The 22,498-nt window shown below is 36.2% G+C and overlaps 1 protein-coding gene across 1 annotated transcript in view; it reads right to left on the reverse strand.

Annotated features, from left to right (window-relative positions):
* The window catches only part of THSD7A (thrombospondin type 1 domain containing 7A), a 456,679-nt gene that overhangs the window by 93,100 nt on the left and 341,081 nt on the right, over positions 1 to 22,498 (reverse strand). Inside the window, exons 7-8 of the mRNA XM_032643093.1 lie at positions 12,619 to 12,813; positions 1,851 to 2,085 (exon numbers count right to left, since the gene is read on the reverse strand). Coding sequence (XP_032498984.1) covers positions 1,851 to 2,085; positions 12,619 to 12,813 — 430 coding nt within the window. The remainder of the gene's footprint in view (positions 1 to 1,850; positions 2,086 to 12,618; positions 12,814 to 22,498) is intronic.

The raw sequence follows: 22,498 nt of genomic DNA on the forward strand, positions 1-22,498 counted from the left end.
AGGTTATAACCCTCTACAGTGAATATTTCTACCTCTCTGCTTGTCCCAGAAAGACCCACAATTCTCCAGCACTTGGGACTTCCGCTTCTGTTGTTACTGCTATTGAATTTTAATACACTGCACATTAATATCCTTTGTTAGATTCATTACAACTTTAGCATTATTTCTATTAAAATATTGGTTTGGGGCTACCTATTAAGCATGTGGAATTGCTTTTCAGTGTATTCAAGTCTTCTTGGCATGTATTTTCTAATATATTTCTTAATTTCAAAGTACATAAACAAATAAAGTATGGGACAAAATACTGCTAATGTCCAGAACCCTGGCCATTAGTAAAAAACAACTCATAATGGGATTCTTATTTATCCCCTGGAGTTTGTCATATGTCAGTTACATTATCCTTTCCCTGAAACACTAAGAACTATCTCAAATTTTTAAGAGAAAATACAATTTCTAAGGTTTATTGAGTGCTTACATTACTACATTTTCTTTTCATTAAATCCTTTCAAAAATTTTTGAAAACTGAAGCCAGAATCTGTTAAGTAGTAAGCTTAAGATCACACATGATATCTAAGCACTTAGCCAAGTATTTGGAAATTATGAGGCCATTTTTATACCAATGCAAACTTATGGGTTTTACTTTCCATGTTTCACATGGCTAAGATGATTTGAATTTTAAAAGATTTATGCTGTCTAAATATCAAAAGGTAAAGAGTTCTTTTTTCCTCTTGGCATATATATATATATATTTTTTTTTTAAATAAATTTATTTATTTTTGGCTGTGTTGGGTCTTCCTTGCTGCATGCGGGCTTTCTCTAGTTGTGGAGAGTGGGGACTACTCTTCGCTGGGGTGCGTGGGCTTCTCACTGCGGTGGCTTCTCTTGTTGCAGAGCACGGGCTCTAGGCGTGTGGGCTTTAGTAGCTGCAGCATGCGGGCTCGGTAGTTTTGGCTCACGGGCTCTAGAGCGCAGGCTCAGTACTTGTGGCACACAGGCTTAGCTGCTCTGCAGCATGTGGGATCTTCCTGGACCAGGGCTCGAACCTGTGTCCCTGGCAGTAGCAGGCGGATTCTTAACCACTGTGCCACCACGGAAGTCCTTGGCATATATTTTTATAACTGATTAACTTTGTCTAAGAAAGAATTAGCCCAGTTATGCTATGACATGTTTTTGTTTATATTTCTCACAAGGCACATCCAATATGCCAACTCTCTAGTTCTTTGCCCTCCCCTCTGGCAAATCGTTTGCCTTGTTGTTACGCTACTGGTAACTACAGTAGGAAACTGATGGGTTTTCTGCTTATTATAACACTCATCCTATCCTAAGGCTCTCTCTTGGGAATAAACGGCTTATTCATTTAACCATTAAAAGATGTAATAAGTTTGGCCTCAGTATTTTTGATATAGTACTTTCTAGGGGAAATGAAAGGCAGAGCATAGAAGGCTACTGCCCAATTAAACTAGATCGGCAGCCTCCACAGCCTACGGATATAAAGGAGGTCATGGATGACCTCTACTGCTAGGACTTCATATACTGTCATTATTGATCAGCCAGACCAAAAGCAAGCAGTTCTTTCATTGCTTCACTAGCTCAATAAAAGCAGAAACTGCTACTGTAACACTGAAAGCAGATATCACTTAGAAAGATTTCTAGAGAATTTATGGATCCCAGGTACAAGACTCTCCAGCTGTTACAACTTTATCAGCGGCTGCATTCAAAACAAAGAAGTCTTACTCTTGAGGCCAGGTATGATAAGAATCAAATGCTTCCTTTCATGAAGCAAGTAAAGCCTAAGCCAATCCCTGCATGGCTGGCCACAGGATTTACTGTTGTCATTCTAAAGCCCTTACTTTTTGGGTCCCACTTGGCCAACATTGACCCGCACACAGATGACTTTTCTTGTCTGCATGCCAACAGAGCAAGAGGCCTCCCCGTTCCAAGTTGTAGTTGTGTTGAAGGATGAAACTGAGGTGTCCTCGATGCACTGGCCCCAGGGACCAGTTTGCCAGTGGTACACAGTACAGGGATGCTCGTTACAGCTGCGCACCTCTTGCAAAGCACTGCTATTTGGACACTGAGCTCCACCTATAAAAATGGACAACATTAGCAGATTAGATATGGTGCCAACAGGAACCTTACCATTCTCTGTTCCTTGTAATTAACAATAACAACGATACCTGCCACTTAGCACATGTGACCAGCGCACTGCTAGGAAGGCAAATTGCATAGTAAACTTATCTCATTTGGCATGGTCTGGCTTAAAATTTAAACTATATGGTATATATGATATTTGGTTTGGGGCACTCAGGAGGACCTCAAAGAGAGAGGCCATTATTCACTAGAGAAGATGAAAATGAGGAACAAATAAAGCCTATGTAATTGCTAACCAGGGGAAACATGGGCATTGAGACTCTGTGGATGGAGAAAACCCAGTGTGTTTTCAAATGCTATCCCTCAAAATGAAAGCCTTAATTACAGTTTCAAAGTGCTGATTATCTCAATGAATTAGGATTTAGGGTGATTAGAAACAGGGGTTTTAAAATCAACTGATGCTTTCTGACTTTCCATAGCATTATTGGAGAAGCCATGTAGTAATGATAATGTCGTATTTCTTCAAATCTAAGATGTGATTGACTGTGGGATAGACCATCATTTTATGTGTCCCAAAGAAAGAGAAATGGCTGCAAATTAAACTACAATACTTTTTATCAACTCTAATTTTTACTGTATGCTTATTGAAATTGCTTTGTATGACTTATTGACAATTTTAAAAAATATAACCCTTTTACATACTTTAAAAGGGACGGTATTCCTAAAATTTCTTTACATTCAGAATCCAAATATTTCAAATAGCTTTTAGACTCACACTCATCAAAGTTTGTGTTCTCCTACACTATCATCTCTGTGGCATCAAACGTGTTCATGATGCAGGATTTCTTCAAGTGTTTCCCTGTTGTCTCCAGCGTTTTCTTCCAGGATACTGGTACCTATTTCTAAGTTCTGATGCTGTTGCATTTTTTAAAATTTTTTTGCGGTACGTGGGCCTCTCACTGTTGTGGTCTCTCCCGTTGTGGAGCACAGGCTCCGGACGCGCAGGCTCAGTGGCCATGGCTCACGGGCCCAGCCGCTCCGCGGCATGTGGGATCTTCCCAGACCGTAGCACGAACCCGTGTCCCCTGCATCGGCAGGCGGACTCTCAACCACTGCGCCACCAGGGAAGCCCTTGCTGTTGTATTTTTAATCATACGAGAAGATGTCTATGAATGAGAGGTTTAAGCAAGCAACTGAGGAACGGTTTATTTTCCTTCCTCAAATGGCCCTTAGCTGTTTTTGTTTCTGGCAGAAATATCATGAGGTTGCTATTGCTCCCAGAAATAACAATGAAATTCACATGTACTAGCGATGAAAACTGTGTTATAACTGCTGCTTGGACACAGTGATTTTAAAATGCATCCATTGTGGATAAAGAAGATGTGGTACATATATACAATGGAATATTACTCAGTCATAAAAAGAACAAAATAATGCCATTTGTGGCAACATGGATGCACCTAAAGATTATCATACGTGTGAAGTAAGTCAGACACAGAAAGACAAATATCATATGATATTGCTTACATGTGGAATCTAAAAAAAAGCATACAAATGGACTTATTTACAAAACAGAAATAGAGTTACAGATGTAGAAAATAAACTTACGGTTAGCAGGGGGTAAGGGGAGAGGGATAAATTGGGAGATTGGGATTGACATATACACACTACTATATATAAAATACATAATAAGAACCTGTTGTATAGCACAGGGAACTCTACTCAATACTCTTTAATGGCCTATATGGGAAAAGAATATATAAAAAAATAAGAATGGAGATATATATATATATATATATATATATATATATATATATATGTATAACTGATTCACTTTGCTGTACACCTGAAACCCAACACTGTAAATCAACTATACTCCAATAAAAATTTTAAAAAATACATCCATTGTAAGATGTAGTAATTACAGAGATGATGAAGGGTAAAACAGATGTGTCCTTTAATCAATAGAATATGGTGCGGAGTTGTCAATATGGAACTTTTTTATGTGCTAGCCCCATTATAAGTACTTTGTAGATGGGACCTCATTTAATATCCACAGCTGCTGTACAAGGTAAAAACTATAAAGTGGATGAGCCCATACAGATTAAATGATGCGGCCACAGTAACAGGAATTTAGGAAGTTTCTTAACACTATGCTATTTATAATTGCAACTATGAAAATAAAAAGCTTTATATTGTTAAAAGCAGAGTATTGGAGGAATTTTTTGGTTACTTTATTAACAATTTGATCTAGTCAAACTTATGCAGTCTCTGGATTTCATCTTAAGAACAGAAAATAACTGGTTGTTCATGTGGAATGGCAGAAACCTTGGGTGTTCATCACACATATTTGTAATAGTAAATGGAGGAAATATTGAACATAATAAGAGGTGGGTTTTAGATATTAGGAAAGCAAGTCTAAAGAAGTTAAAAAAAAATATGAAAAAGTGATTCAATAGCTAGTGACCCTATTATGGAAGATGGCCTCTAAAGCTTGAGATTTGGGTAAAAGTCATAAGAAAAACACACCCTGAGCTGATCTTTCGGTATCATTTCATTTGTGAGTAAGGATATCCCGCTAGTCAGCATATAAATCAGTAGGCAGTTTACGTGAGAATTTACTTGCAATTTCTAATCACTTATGCAGTGTTGAACATGGGATCAACATGCGAATAACCTGCATTAAACAGCATGTCATTGCTGTCCCCTGCTTCATGAAGGTGAAAACATCTGTCACAGTTCATATCCTATCTTCCATCACTGGAAGCAATAAGTTTCGGATTTGAATAGGAACGACTCCTAAACCTGCTAATTGGATGGGGGAGAAATAAATGAGCACTCTTATTACCCATTTCCGTGAGGCTCTAGATTTGTCCAGCCTTATTTCTCAGGAAAACACATGCTAATTGTAGACATTTTACATAACCATTTTAACCATACCTTCATATTAATGGTGAAATTATCCTTCTTCAACAAAATAATGTGCGTCTTTACTTAGCCCACTTTCACTTTGAGTATACGTATGCTATTTAAATTGTGGTTTTAAAACTCTGAATTGTTTTTGACATTGGAATTCACTGCTTGGCTTTGAAAAAAATAAGAACTTCTACAACATCAGCATAAGGTGTCCAGGAGCTACAAGATAACTGTTTAAGTTTACAGACATAAAGACTATTTTCTTGCCCCGATCCACGTTAAAGCCGCATCAGCAGTTTGGGGCTGATGTCAAGGTACTTGCACAGATAAGCCCCAATGTGGTCTTAATTATAACAACAATGTGGCCATTTGGAAAGCATGGCTTGGAGTAATCAGTCACTGCAGCACGGTCATGTTGTTTGGGGAATAATTTTATGGTTGAAAAATTGATAGATACAATACTGAATTTACTTATTATTTATGGGAAGATCTAATTCCAGACATCTGGGAATATTCCCATTTCTGTAGTACTGGGGAGATTATAAAATGTCACCTGTGACAAAATTAGTGATAAGCGTATTTTTTAAAAAATCCTCTTATACACAAAAACATACGCTTCATACTAATGTGACTATTTAGATTTTCTATCATTCCAGCAAAAGGAAAGACTTTATAATACTTTGATGAAATCCTGCTATATAAATAAACTTTCATGTCCATAGAAAAATACCAACTATTATGTGAAACTTCTCTCTTAGGAATTAAAAAGCGACTTTTCCTCCCTACCTCAAGATCATAAAAAGCTTGATTAGGAAACATTTAACAGAACTATGGTGTTACTGGGTCTGGCATTGAAGTCCTTACAATTTAGATGGCCAATTGAAAGAAAAAAGAACCTCTTCAAAACATTAATTAGAAACCTATATACTGACTGCAATATGCAACGGTTACCTGCGCTTCAAGGGGTATCTAGAGGGGTTAGAAATAATTCTTGCTACTCTCAAGGATCTTATAATGCAGTGGAGAAAAGTAATAGGGGGATAAGTTGAGCAAAAAAATGAGTATAATTCTAGGTAGAATATAACAATTATGTTAAAAGAGGTATTTTGTATAATTGGGATTCAAAAGTGTAAGACTACATTAGTTTGGGGGGTACTAAAATGACAGGTTATCGAGATAAGGCATTGATATGAGTTTTGAAGGAGTAGTAGTTTAATAAGCAGAGTTCTGGGAAGGGAGAGAAGGAAGGGAGGATTTTATTTAAGCAGAAGATAAAATAAATAAAAGCAAAGGTACTCAGGCAGGCATGACCCTGGGAATTAGTAACATTGATGCAGTCAATTGGAGTAGAGAGTCCACACAGGGAAGTAACTGGCAATAAGGAAGTGGATGGGGCTCAGGCTAAGAAGAGGCAGTTACAGTGTACTACGAATGACAGTTTTAAGATACTTGTAACTTTGCCTGCTACTGCAGCCCTAATCACTTTGACAGCAGACCACTGTGGATGAAAAGAACGTTGGCAATGGCATGATTTCAGGGAATTTAATTGGAAGAGCGTTAGCCATAGAGAACCTCAAGAGACCCTGCTGCAGCCCCTACCCCTTCCACTTTTTCCCCTTGTAGTAAAAGGTAGAAGACGTCCCAGTGTGGAGTCTGCATAAATCCTGCCTGGTGGTCCTGTAGGAACAGACTGAAGCAGAACTCCTTTTTCAAAGTCGGTAGTAGGAAGATGAGGAAGTGGTAGTATTTGCTTAGAAGTCAGAGTTATGTGTGTATATACACATAAAATAGATCCTGCGTTCTTCAAATTCCTCTAGGAAATATAAATACTCCCTGATTCTTAGAATTAAAATCATTTAACTATAAAAATTAAGCAAGATAAAATAGAAATATTCCTCTCCCCAATGTTTTATACTGCAAAATATAATTTTTGAAGATACTAATTATTTGAGAAAAATTTTGGCCTAATTTTATTCAATTGTCTCCATTCTCTGCATGTACAAAGCGGGTGTAAAGACACACTAACATTTTGCTGAAGTTATAATATCAGTTCATTTTGAACTTTACAAAAATAAATATTCTCTCATTTCTTGCTTTGTAAGGATAACTGAATCTATAATGAAAACTAACAGAAGTTACTGCTATACTCAGTGGAAAACATTTTGAAAATAATTTTTCCTTTTTAAACCAAGTGTGTTAAGAATCTGTAACACAAGTTAAAAAAATGGAGAAGGCCATAAACCTAACATCAGTTTTACATTTTTCATTAAAATTCAACTTACTACTATTTATATTAAAAACATGCCAGACTTAAATGTTAAAATACAGCATCCTTTTAGAACTCTTGAAATAATTCTGAAGTAGCTCTTGGAATCCATCCTGTAGTTTTACAAAATACAAGGAAGATTTTTACCTCAAAGTATCAAACAAATCAAAAAGCAAATTACTAACCTTATTTAACTAAAAGTCAACGCTTTGGAAGTAAGATACAAACACACACACACACAATTTTATTTTTTAAGTTGAAGAGAAATATTTTTACTTTCTCCAGTATATTACCTATCTCCAGTTGCTATCATTTGTGATTTGGTTTCCAAATGACAATATTTCAATAAGAGGCATTTTATGACATTTTTGTGTACTGCCGGTACACAAAATAATAGGTTACATAATGTTACTCAAGATGCTATTAAAAACAATTGTATTCAAATTGTTTTCATTCTATTATTTTTTGTTTAACTTTGAACCAACCTCAATACTACAGGAAAATTAAAAGTATTATCAACAGTTTCTTCCCTTGGATCACTTGGAAGAAGTTATTGAAATGATACCCTATTATCCTAAAAACTTCAATGTGTATTTCCTGCAGTCAAGGGCATTTTCCTACACATAAGCACATTCAATATTTAAGATCAGGAAATTAACACCGATACATTATTTCCATCTAATCCTCAGACCCATTCAAGCTTGCCAACTATCCCAAAGTATTCTTTATAGCAAAAGGATCTAGTTCAGAATCAAGTGTTGCATTTAGATGTTACGACTTGTTAGTCTCCTTCAATCTTCCTCAGTCTTTCTTTAATTTTCATAATTTAGACACTTTCGAAGTTTAAGGGCCAGTTATTTTGTACAATGTCTTTCAGCTAGGGTTTGTCAGATCTTTCCTCATGATTAGATTCTACAATATGTATCTGTGACAGAGATGTTACAGATGTGATGTCATGTTCTCATTGCACCACACCAGGAACACACGCTTTGCATGTTCCCCATTATTGATGATGTAAACTTTGATCACTGGATTAAGGTGGTGTCTGTCAAACTTCTTCATTTAGGAGGATACTTAAGATTGTAAATATAATGTTCTTCATCAGACTTTCAATTAATATATTTATTTATATCAAGTATGGATCCATGGTTTCCTCTCTTATTTAAAGAGTTATAACCAGCTGTTATCGTTATTTTGGCATTCACAATGTTCCTGTATGTGGCCAGTGGGAGACCCTTCAAGCTAGCTTCTGTGACCTTTTGACATATTCTCCTCTTCCTTCCTTTCTGGCACAAGATCCTCCAGGCACATCTTGAACTTTTCCTATCTCAGCCTTAGAATCAGCTATTTCTCCAAAAAGCCCTGGTTCCTTTCATTGGAGAATGGCATTAGACACCAAGATCTGAGTGCTGAATGCACATATTGCTATTGTGGTCCTGCTGCTCTCATGTCATTTCAGTGGACAGAGCTAATACATGTATACATCCATAATATGAATACATATCATACTTATGTTTGTATTTTATTTCTATGCCTAGATTTATAAATTGGACACCATGAATTCACACTGATAACTTCAAGTTCCTATATAATACAATAGGGTTTATCCTAGTTTTCTTTTTTTTTTTGGTACGTGGGCCTCTCACTGCTGTGGCCTCTCCCGTTGTGGAGCACAGGCTCCGGACATGCGCAGGCTCAGCGGCCATGGCTCACGGGCCCAGCCGCTTCGCGGCATGTGGGATCTTCCCAGACCGGGGCACGAATCCGTGTCCCCTGCATCGGCAGGCGGACTCTCAACCACCGCGCCACCAGGGAAGCCCTAGTTTTCTTTCTTAACATACTTATAACTCCCTTCTCTAGCAATAAGAAACCCAACTCCTATTATGTTTAATACATGTACCTATTTGGTCACTCCCCCACCCCAGATTATTCCAATCTCTCACTGCCATCTTCATTGCTGTACCCATAGGATATCTTCATCACTCTGCCCATATTCTGACACCCTGCATTCGGCCACCCCACATTACTGAAACCCTCCTCACCCCACACTGGGCTGGCTGCTTCAACGCTGGGATTCTCTCTTCACCCTGCTCGTGCGCTGGCATCCTGTGTTGGGTAGCTGCTTTTACCCTCTTATATAATCCATGGTCCTCCCCACCCCGACCCCTTGAGACTTCTCAGTGTCTCTGACACTTCATGCCAGGCCATCCTTTTCCTACTGGGGATGCTCATCTCACTCAGCCTGGGCTCTGACAACCCACTCTGGACCACTGCAGACCCCCCACCTGCTGGCACAGATGCTCAACTGCTTGGTTCCACTTAATGATTTTGCATATAAAATTGTTCAGGAAGAGAGATACAGAGCCTAGAAAGGAAGGGGAGGAAAGCAAAAAGAAAGTATAACATGAGGAAAAGGAAGTGCTATTCTACTATTCTATCATTCTTTTAATAGGAACAAAGAAATAATAAGTCATAACATTTTAACAATGGAGAGCTTATCTACTGCACTGGGGCCACATGGAATAATCCTCTATCTCACTCACACACACACACACACACACACACACACACACACACATATATATGGAAATAGATATACATATACACATAGAGGTAGACACACACATGCATACAGACATACAAAAAAAAAGACAGGTAAACCAGGGGTAAGACCAGTAGCCAGCACTCCTCTCTTTCTAGCACACAGTAGGACTATATTTCCCCTGCCCCGCTTAAAATTAGGTTCAACTTCAAGTCATGATTATATGATTTGCTTTGATAGTGAAATGTCAGTGGAAATGACACAAATCACTTCTGGATGAAAGAATTTAATTGCTGATGCTTTTAAATCAGCAGATAGACTCCCCAGCTATCTTCTTCCTCCGGCATGAGGATCGTGAGGTAGGCCTTCATATGCAGGTGCAATGCTGAGACATTTCATGTAGGACAGACTGCCTTGGAGAGTCACCTGTCACTGCAGCAAAATTCCCAAGAGGGAAAAATAATTGTTTTTTTTAAAGTTACTGAACTTATGGGCTGTTACTGCAGTACAACTTAATGTTTCCTTATTAATACAAAGAGGTTATATTACTGAGATAAATAAAAGTACAAATGTATAGGTTGCAGCATTTATTTTGTAAATCCAGATAAATACATTTGTCCTGTAAGTTATTTCATGAGAAAGTTGTATAATTTCATGTCTTATGTTTACTCAATATATAATTTTATTAAGGTGATCTTTTCCCTTAAGGTTATCACATTAATTTTCTGATCCACAGATAATTAAGAACATTTACGACATATACAAAATACTAATTCTTGGGGAATAATAGAAATACATGCTTTTGTGTAGAATTATAAAGGGTTAGCTAATTGGCAGGGAAACATATTTTAAAACTTCCTGCAAATGCACTTCCTAATTCATTTAAAAAATAGCTCAGAATTAGAAAAGGCTTAGTTTGAAGAAAAGAAAATGTGTTTCAGTGTCCAGCAAATAATAGGTATTATATCATTCTTGAAAGATAAATTCTTCATTAAGTATTTCACATAATTATACCAGTTTTTGTAGCTGTTATTAACAGAGACAAATAGCAAAAGATTCCTCATTGTCAGAGTTTCCTCTACAGTTTCCATTTAAAAGTATGTTTTGAATTCATGCCTTTATGATTAACTATATACACATCTGTAATCTTCCAGCACGAGCTGTTTATGATGCAGCTATTAGGCTTCATTAAAAATTATCGAAGTCCCACACTTTCAAACTAAGAGGATGATACATACCAAACAACAATCATAAATTTTTGCCTTTAAAGCATTCTATGACCTTTCAGTGTGAAGCATCATGTCTATAGAAATAATGATCTGGTGAGTTCTGCAAACATGGCAAAATCTCAGCCATGTGACTCACAGGGCGAAAAGTCACTTATTACTAGTCACACAGCAAGTGTCTGCAGAGTATAATGGATTTATAAGAAGCAGGGTGACCACAGATCTAATTTTAATGAAGCCCAAGACATGATCTGAGCTGACAGAGTGTGAAGTCTGAATATAATCTATACAAGGTTAGAGTTATTGTTTGACAACATAAGGAATATAATTTTGTCTCTAAAAGGTTCTATTTTTCTATTAGGTTCCATAGATACATTTTTCTCTTGGTAGCAAATGATTAAAATTATATTGAGGTGACAAGAAAAAAGTTTTTGGGCACTTTAAAGAAAATTCTAAATTTTCTCATAGGTTGACTATTTTAAATATGTTAAATTTTCTCCTATGTCTTAAGTCCAAGGTAGTTATATTTTTGCATAGAATCACATACACAGATAGCAAGTTTGATTAAGTAAGAATACTAGCAGATTTCTATCACTAAAATGCTTCATAAACAAAAAAATGAAATAGGCAATATGAAAACTCCTCCAAAGTTGATTACTTGGAGGTATACATAAAGAAACGTGTGCTTACTACAAATAGAAATCATTATTTACTAGTGTTAAATGTGAATGGAGAAGTGTCATTCAGCCTGATAACATTTAAATAACGTACGCCTATATTCTTGAGACAGAACATGCCTTAATATGACAGAACTTGACTTATTTCTACGTTTTCCTTACTCCTGTGTTATTTTCCAGAATGACAAGATTAAATATGACATTATATCACCCAGTCACACAGAGGCCAAATTAGCATCTGGATACAAGCTTGAGAGACAATTACCAAGAGCCTTGTATTACTCGACAATAAAGCTTGAACAACTGAACTATGAATATATGAAAAACCTGTGCTTTATTCACCCAATAGGGTGAAGTGATTTAGGAGCAAAGTATTTTAAAAATGAACACAGTCTACATTCTGGATCTCAGAGCCTATGCTCAGGAACCTGAATGCTAGAAAATCCATGTAATTTTTAGTCAAGCAACAGTCATGCTGGTGATTATTTAAAATAAAGCTTACTATTTATGAGAAGGTAGAATACGATTTCATGGGGAAAATTGACTACTGAAATAGAGAAAAAACAATGAAACCTGATATTTGCAATGTGGAGAGTCATTTTCAAATTTTTTTCACAGGTTTAACACTTTGAAGTAGAAAGAACTTGAATTATTAGGAGGGAGAAAAGGCAAAGTGAGTTCACTTTCCAAAGTCTTTTTTATTAAAGATCTATCTTCAAGGTTAATTTGGGGGAACAGGAGCAAGGTGCCCAATATGTCAACAGATATTAAATCTCCTTGGATTGCTGGATTTCTGGAAGTTGATTTTTGTAGAACATCCATCGTATCCAGGCTACACAAAGATAATGCACACCAACTTCTGGAAGAAACCTAAGTCCCTTCTGAAGCTGGTGACCTTACCGTCCTCTCCTGCATAGGCCAGGATGGACCGTGCTCGTATCTGTTTCCCTTCTGTGGTTTTCCCCGAGCAGGTGTGGGAGCAGGACGACCATGCAGACCACGAGCTGAGCACACAATCCTTGGGGCACGGGGCATCGCAGGCAACAGGGATGGGGAAGATGGCGTCTCTGCACAGCTGTCTGTCAACTTCTTCTCCTGGGAAAGACATCATCACCAATAGTCTATCATTTTAAAATAATGTAAAATGAGCAACTGAAACCAGTTGGGCACCAACATAAACTAGGTTACTTCCCTCTTGTTCTTGGTTGAAAGCAAAACCAAAAAAGTCACTGCATACTACAGCCAGATGTTAAAAAAATACCAGGAATGAATAGATAGACACATAGATAAGATAGATCGATCGATTGATTCCTAAATGAGGCTTCTTTATTATCAGTGTTTGGGTGTATAGATCAAGCACATTGCTACAAGTATTTTATGCTGTGATACCTGCCCAGGAAGTGATTTTTATACTTATATTATTAATCTTTGCAATAAATAGCATCAAAGAAATATGTCTACCCCCCTTTATTTCATTATTACAGATGAGCCATCATTCACAAATAATGAACCCATCCATAGCATGTACCATTTGTTTTCCTGAACCAACTCATATTCTCTTCTTTGCAAACTCTCTTGTGTCTCCCAGAGAATTTATTTTTGTACAGTTGGCAACCTTTTTCTTCCATTAAAAAACTAGTCCATTAGTTGGAAATAGCCAGGAAACATAAATAATAGGATGATAGTATAATACCACTGGCTACAGTGATCCCACTGGGAAAGGGGGAAAAAACAAGGTAAGCTAATGGCAGAAGTAAGACTGTGTCACTCCAGTGCTTAAAACTCTTCAGTAGTTTCCTACTGCTCTTAAGATGAAGGCCAGATTTCTCAAAAGTTTATGAAACCTCAAATGATGTGGCTCTTGTTTTCTTTTCTAGCTTCATCTCAGTCCACTCTTTCTGTTACTCACAGAGCTCTAGAGACCGGCATCATCTAGCGTTTGAGTAAATGAAAGGATATATACAAAAGGTCAGTGAGGAAGAAAATACTGTTGCTGTTAATAAATGGCAAAGAAAACTAGAAGAATTACAAATAAATGACCAAAATACAGTATGAAAACGTCTGAACTCTGTGGCTTAGCTGGTAAGTACAGGTGCTAATGAGGTCAATGGAACAGAGTAAAACAATATACAAACAGGCAAAATTAATCTGCTGTTTTGCCACAGAATATATCCATAATTCAGGATGGGTGTATCAGAAATGTGTGCCTTGAGGCATTAGGCATTCAGATGAGAAAGGCTGACTAATCATGCCCTTCTTCATTGCTATAAGCCAACGACTCAAAGCTGTTTGTCACTGATGGAGGGTGAGGAGCATCTTTTGAATGGACAGTCCTTTATTCATGTATTTGAAAAACAAAGACAGAAAATCAGAAGTCAATTGGAAATGCTCTAACATTAATCGCTACTAGTTTGTAGGGCCTTAAATCATTAGGCTAAATCAGAAGGCAATTGGAATGCACTTACGTGTTAGTAGCCACTAGTTTGCAAGCCTTTAAACTGTTAGGCTTGCTCACTAGTAAGTAAGACTCACTAAAATGACTGTTGGGTCATTATTACATTATTCATTCTTCTTTAGTTACTCTGATCTGTAAGAAGATCTCCTTTACTTCTGCTTTTACTGGCTTTAGAGTTTGGCTTATATCCCAATAAATGATATGATATAGATTGTATGGTAGATACAATATAAAAATCATTATACTCCAAAACATGTAATATTCTACAATTTACCTAATGACTCTCGTGTGTACTAGACTTTTTTCTTAGTGCAAAGAGGGGCCTGCATATGTCTTATTTCCTTTGTTGCTATCTTTTATTGTTCTATCTACTCTCATTCACTTTCATTTCCAATATTCTGTGAAAAGTAAGGCAAGTTTGGGGCTTATAGTCAACCAGGAATTATAGTTTTCTGTTTTCTATAATAGTTACTTAATCATTTCTATTCAGAAAAATTTAATTCATCCTGCAACATTAGAGGAGAGTGTGCTTCCTGTGTGCAATTACATTAATTTGCATGACATAAATAATACATTCCTGTTTCTTGTAGTGTAAACCTAAGGGATGTACAATTTTAACCTTTCTTGCTTTTTGAGTTAGTCTTTTATTTTTTTCCCCCAACCTGTGTCCCACACCTTATGTTAGATCTTTTTCACTCACTTTTTTCTGCTTAGTCAGGTGTACTTTCCTGTAAGCCAATTCCTTCTAGAGTCCACCTTAACCCTCTGTGGAGCTGTTAAGACCCACTTGGGATCCAACCTCCAAGGTTTCAGCATTTACTTCACTTTCCTCCCTGGCAGTCCCCCCTCTACACACATTCCCCCACCCCCACCCCGCCACGGTCCCACAACTTGCTCAGGTGTGACCTTGCCCCTGTTTGCCCCTCTAATCGCTCCTGATTGCCCATCACGGTCTTGCATCCAAATAATGGCATTATGCCCTAGACACAGTGACTATTTTTCCTTTCCTCCTACAGATCAATCTCACTGTTGCCTTTGCATTCTCTCTTCCTTTTTCATGAAGCTTTCATATCTTCACACAGCAGACTGCTTCTCAACATTCAGGTTTCAGTTCAATTGTCTCCTTGCTAGGGGAGCCTTAACTGACCATACACAATCTCACAGTAAATTCATTTTATTTTCGTGATAGTTTTAATCACCACTAGAAACTATTTTAAGTAATTGTTTACATGTTTATTATCTGATCCTACTACTAGAATACAAGCTCAATAAGGGCATGTTTCTTAACTGTCTTGTTCATTATTTTATACTTAGAACCTAAAACAGTGCCTGGCACCTAGTAGACACTAGATGATCTACTATGTGAATAAATGAATTAAGTTTAAGCTGTTGTTCTAGGAAACAGAATGCTGGACTAGACAAATATGGATTTAAGTACAGTATTTCTTAACATACCATGCATTCAAGTGGTCTAGGACTTTGCTAAAGTGTATTCAGTGGACAGGCAGCACATGCATCACCTGGAGTTTGCTAGAAATGCAGTCTCTCAGATCCCACCCAGAAATCATAACTTGTATTTTAAAAAGATCCCTGGGTGACCTGTATACAGGTAAAATTTGAAAAGCATTGCTCTAAGATTTTTTTGCCTTTATTCTCTTGTGGTTTGATTAGAACTGAATTGCCTCTCGAAAGGGCAGCTATATAAAACGAATTCATCTGGATTTCCTACCTAACATCATTCACTTCTCTGTGGGACTTCCCTTTATACTTCTCTTTATACCTGGGTGAAAACATTCATTCAATGAATAGTTACTGATTGCTCATCTTTGGTCAGGCACCATGCTGTGAATATTATATACATCATCTCAGCTAATTGTGCCAACAGCCTTCTTTTTTTTTTTGAGGTATAATTGACATGTAACATTAGTTTTAGGTGTACAACATAATGATTCAATATTTGTATATGATCACCACAATAAGTCTAATTAACATTTGTCCCTGTACATAGTTACCATTTTTCCTTGTGATGAAGATTTTTAAGATGTATTCTCTTATCAACTTTTAAATATGCAATATAGTATTATTAACTATAGTCACCATGCTATACATTACATCTCCGTGACTTATTTATTTTATAACTGAAAGTTTATATCTTTCACAGCATATTTCTGACATGGATATTAATATGTATTTTTCACTCTAAAGGAAATTCAAGCTCAATAAGTTTAATTTTACTGTCTCAAATTAGCAGAAGTTTGACTAAAGAAGCAGAGATTTGTACTGAGTTCTAACCAACTCTCCAGTCTACCTTTTTAACTGTTATGGTGGTAGGGAGAACTTGAGATGCCAAAGGAGATAAGAATGGATGAGCCTTTGTCTGCAAAGAAGCCAAGGAACCAGCAGATATTTTTCTTTAATCTTTCTGAGGTTAATTTCTTGCTATTCTGAATGTGATGCCAACACTTAGAATCCTTCTCATGCTTGACTTTGTGTATTAAATATACTATATTTTTTGGCATGCATTTCCAACATGAAAAGTTTCGAAGGACTGCTTTGCTTTTATGTAACATGCTCACCCCCGACCCCACATCAAGCTCTAGGCATTTTAACCAAATCTTAAAAAAATGCATATTTTACATGAAATATATAACACAGAAGTAAATGAATGAATCACTGTCCACATATTACAATTTACATCTTACTTTGAAGCCTTAACTGAAGCATATCTTATTTAAACTTGTTTGTGAAACACTTTAACAAGAGGTTGAGAAATAAAATGAAAATGCTTGGGTTTATTTATTTTTATGAACTCAAAAACATATTTAAATATTTAATTTGGTGACACCCATTTAACATTTTTCCCCATAAATATAATCTTAAGAATGTTTTTAATAATTTATCATTTTAATCAACTTAAACATGTATATTGGCACTTTAACTCCCAAATTTACCCTTTTTTAAATCTATTTTTAGGGATACCACCAAACTCTCATGAACTCTTCTAAAATATCTCCTCTCATTCTATTGCGTTTCCTACTATAGGATAAGAGAATTAAACATCAGCTTGAAGTAATTACACCAACAATTCGTGAAGATTTCCAGAGAAGTAAAACAAAATGAGAACTGGGGTCAGAGGATAGACATTTTCTTTTCTTGGTAAAAGTATATACTGAAAGTTTACTGCATTCATTGTGGTGAAGCTTAAATGTAATATAAAAGATAAACCTTGGTTTATGAAGGTTTTTATAGTTTAAGAGTTAAGAACATTGATACATTAAAAGTATAATGAACTGTATTTTAATGTAAGGTATATGTACATTTAGTCCTACTCCATAAATGTCCCTGGCATCATCCTGATTTTCTTAAATCATAGAAATGTGGAGATTGCTATGGTTGACTTTTAAAAAGTTTTTATTGTGTATTGGAGTACAGTTGATTAACAATGTTGTGTTAGTTTCAGCTGTACAGCAAGGTGATTCAGTTATACTATGGTTAATTTTTAACAGTCTCAGTAGCACTATATGCAATGCACCTCCAGAAGCCATTGCAAAATCAAAACTCATCAGTGTAATGAAACTGAGAAGAGGGTAAGCAGAAAGGAGAAATCAAAGTAGAGAGAAACCAGATAGAGTCAAGATTCTTTTTTAAAAAGCATACTATTTAGAAAGTCTCTAGTATTGTAACCTTGGGATCAGATTCCTCTTGCCAGACCTGTACAAACTCTACAGTAACCCTAAGAATTATTATTAAGTTGACAATGTGTTTTGTATTCTTCAGAAATTGTCTTAAAAATTCATATTGACTTTTGATAGTGAAAGTCATTATTCATATACTTACTTATATATTGATAACCAATATAAATTCAATAAACAATTGAGATGGGAAAAGAATGGAGGTTCATATTTGCCTAGATCACCTAGAAAACATTTTCATATAACCACCTTATCTGAACTTTAAAACAACTGTGTAAGACATGTAAGTCCAGAATCACTCTCAGCTTATTGAAGTAAAAGACTCATGAATTGAATCTTATAACTCTTTCTTCATTCCCTATCTTGAAGAGAAGCAACACATCTCTTCAACTTAAATGGGAAGTTTCCAAATCATTTTTAATGCCGGCACTCCCTCTCCAATCACATCCAGGTAGTGAGTCTGATTTATTCAACATACTAAGTATTGCCTCACCCCATGTTCTCTTCCACACCATTTCACACTTTCCTCTGGCTGCCTGCTGTGTCCCATTTCCCCTGCAGCCAATCACCCATCCTGAACACAAGGGTGTATTTTAAAAATGCAAATATAAGCATCACAGTCTCCCTGATACCGATCAGCTGAAGGCCAAATTCTTACTAGAGCAGAGAACATTCTCATCCTCCACCATTGCCTCATGTTTTCCCTAAATTCTATCCACTGAAAGCTATTTGCTTTTCCATGAACTGACATGCTGCTTTCTCACTCCTCTATCATTTCCTGTACACTGTTCTCCATGCCTCATTGCCCCATCATCTTGCTAAGTCATCCTTTAGGACTGTTTCCTTCCTCTGTGAACCTTATCTTTCTCAAACCGCCCAGATGAGGCTGTGCTCTACTCTCTGTGTTCCACAGTGTTGTAGACATAACACTCTTTAAGACTTTTTATCTACCTCCATTAGCCTATGAGAACCTTCTGACCAGAGATATTGTCTTATTCAACATCTTTATATCCGGAGTCCTTGGTTCAGTTATTGTTAAAACTTAAGAGTTTTGCAGTAAATATTTGCTGGATGAGGGGGAAAAAATGAATTGGAAATCCAGAACATATGTTGCTTTCCTGAAAAAGCCACTGGTGTTTATACTGGGTTGGGTTGGCCAAAAAGTTCATTCGGGTTTTCTGTACAATGTTATGGAAACCCGAAGGAACTTTTTGGCCAGCCCAATATATTTCCAATTGATGGTTTACTAGAACCTGACCAAGATGGCCTTACCATTACCCACAGTTAGACTAAACTATAGACAGGTTTCTTCCTGATTCTAGGTCCCTGACCTCCCTTTATTAGAAAATTTATTTTAGAAAAATGCAACTGTAAATTTTCTTTCTGACCCTTTGAAATTTGTGTAAATCTTCTCCTAGCCTCTTGCCAGTTTTACAAACCAGGAAATGTTTTTCTCAAGAGTTGGGAACCGTCTCTGTCATGGACACATCAAAGAAGATAATGTCCTAATCTCCCAGGATGGTAGGTACCTATTTTCTTCATTGGGCACCAATTAGCAAACACAGACTGCCACAGAAGCAAACACAGAGAAAACATTTGCAAACTCAGGAGTAACTCAGTATGCTCAACACATCCCACTGATCAATCTCTTCTCTTACATCTTCCAGTGTTTTTCCACTAGCTCACCTCAGGGCTTAAAAAACATCTTTTGTTTCTGCAGAGTTGATTTTAGTTTCTCTCCAGTGTAACAGTCTAAAGTCCGCCTTACTTGTGTAATTTCAGTGCAGTTTTTATTTTGACCAACCAATTTATATCCAATTTATAATATGAATGTTATCTTTAGCTTCACTTTCTCTTTCTTTATATATAGAGAGGAAAAGAATACATAAAAAAATTAAAGATATTATTTATCTCTATAGAAAATATAAGTATTTTTTACCTATTGACTTTTAAATATCTTTAAACAATTTAGGGTCTTCACATTACAATTTTTTTCAGAATTTTCCTACTTTCTCATCATCTTCAAACTATTTCCATCCTCAGTAAGTTTATCTTTTATGTCCCTACTCTGTTCTTTTCCTTGCCACCTTTGTTTTGTTATCTCAAGTTTCTGTCTGTGTTTTCATTCTCCACAATCTTGGCAAAACTGAAACAGGTGACCCTGAGATAAAAACTTACCTTCCTTCCTTGTCAGCAGCCACTTTCCAACTCCAGGCCCTAATGTAGTCAATAATACAAGCTTTAACCAGAAAACTACTAGAGCTCATCAATGAATTTGGTAAAGTAGCAGGACACAAAATTAATACACAGAAATCTCTAGCATTTCTATACACTAACAATGAAAGATCAGAAAAAGAAATTAAGGAAACAATCCCATTTACTTCAAATCAAAAAGAATAAAATACTTAGGAATAAACCTACCTAAGGAGGCAAAAAACCTGTACTCTGAAAACTGTAAGATGCTGATGAAAGAAATTGAAGATGACACAGATGGAAAGATATACCACGCTCTTGGATTGGAAGCATCAATACTGTCAAAATGACTATACTACCCAAAGCAATCTACAGATTCAATGCAATCCCTATCAAATTACCAATGGCATTTTTCACAGAACTAGAACAAAAAACGTATAAGTTTGTATGGAAACACAAAAGACCCCAAATAGCCAAAGCAATCCTAAGAAAGAAAAACGGAACTGAAGAAATCAGGCTCCCTGACTTCAGACTATACTACAAAGCTACAGTCATCAAAATAGTATGGTACTGGCACAAAGACAAAGATATAGGTCAATGGAACAGGACAGAAAGCCCAGAAATAAACCCATGCACCTACGGTCAGTTAACCGATGACAAAGAAAGCAAGAATATACAATGGAGAAAACACAGTCTCATCAATAAGTGGTGCTGGGAAAAGTGGACTGCTACATGTAAAAGAATGACACTGAAGCACTCTCTTAACACCATACACAAAAAATAAACTCAAAATGGATTAAAGACTTAAATGTAAGACTGGATACTATAAAACTCTTAGAGGAAAACACAGAACACTCTCGGACATAAACTGCAGCAAGATCTTTTTGGATCCACCTCCTAGAGTAATGAAAATAAAACAAAAATAAACAAATGGGACCTACTGAAACTTAAAAGCTTTGCACAGCAAAGGAAACCATAAACAAAATGAAAAGACAACCCACAGAAAGGGAGAAAATATTTGCAAATGATGTAACTGACAAAGGACTGATCTCCAAAATATACAAACAGCTCATGCAGCTCAATATCAAAAAAACAAACAACCCAATCAAAAATGGGCAGAAGATTTAAATAGACATTTCTTCAAAGATGACATACAGATGGCCAAAAAGAACATGAAAAGAGACTCAACATTGCTAATAATTAGAGAAATACAAATCAAACCTACAATGAGGTATCACCTCACACCAGTTAGAATGGACATTATCAAAAAGTCTACAAACAATAAATGCTGGAAAGGATGTGGAGAAAAGGGAATCTTCTACACTGTTGGTTGGAATGTAAACTCATACAACCACTATAAAGAACAGTATGAAGTTCCTTAAAAATTAAAAATAAAACTACCATATGATCCAGCAATCCCACTCCTGGGCATATATTCAGAACCCATATTTCAAAAACTCATAATTTGGAAAGATACATGTACCCCAATATTCACTGCAGCACTGTTTACAATAGCCAAGACATGGAAGCAACCTAAGTGTCCTTCAACAGAGGAAAGGATAAAGATGCGGCACATATATACAATGGAATATTACTCAGCAATAAAAAGAATGAAATAATGACATTTGCAGCAACATGGATGGACCTAGAGATTACCATACTAAATGAAGCAAGCCAGATAAAGACACATATCACATCACTTACATGTGGAATCTTAAAAATTGACACAAATGAACTTATTTACAAAATAGAAACAGAGTCACAGACTTCAAAAACAAACTTATGGTTACCAAAGGGAAAAAGTGGGGGGGAGGGATAAATTAGGAGTTTGGGATTAACATATATACACTAGTATATATAAAATAGATAATTAACGAAGACCTACTGTATAGCACAGGGAACTCTACTCAATATTCTGTAATAACCTATATGGGAAAATATTCTGAAAAAGAATGGATACATGTATATGTATAACTGAATCAATTTGCTGTACACCTGAAACTAACACAACTGTGTAAATCAACTATACTCCAATATAAAATAAAAATTAAATTTAAAAAGTAATACAAGCTTTAACTTCATTTTTGAGATGAAACCCATTCTAACAAAGCCTAGTAAATACAATGACTTGTTAAAAAGAAATGATGAAAATTTTGTGCTAAATCCTTCAATTAAGGCACTTATGGTATAAACTGCCCACTTAGTGAACAGAGCATTAGGCAAACAACTCGTTATTACTACATTAATGACTTCCTCTCCTAATAACTCCAGTTAAGGATTTCACTTGTGGTTAGGCAGAAAAAAAGGGTAAAGATTGACATCAGCCCCATGACTTCTGCCTCTGTTTAACATCAACTATCATGGCACATTGTTATTTTAATTAATTAATTAAATTTATTTATGGTTGCGTTAGGTCTTTGTTGCTGCACTCAGGGTTTCT

The sequence above is a fragment of the Phocoena sinus genome, chromosome 9, assembly GCF_008692025.1.
Source record: "Phocoena sinus isolate mPhoSin1 chromosome 9, mPhoSin1.pri, whole genome shotgun sequence".
NCBI classification, from domain to species: Eukaryota; Metazoa; Chordata; class Mammalia; order Artiodactyla; family Phocoenidae; genus Phocoena; species Phocoena sinus.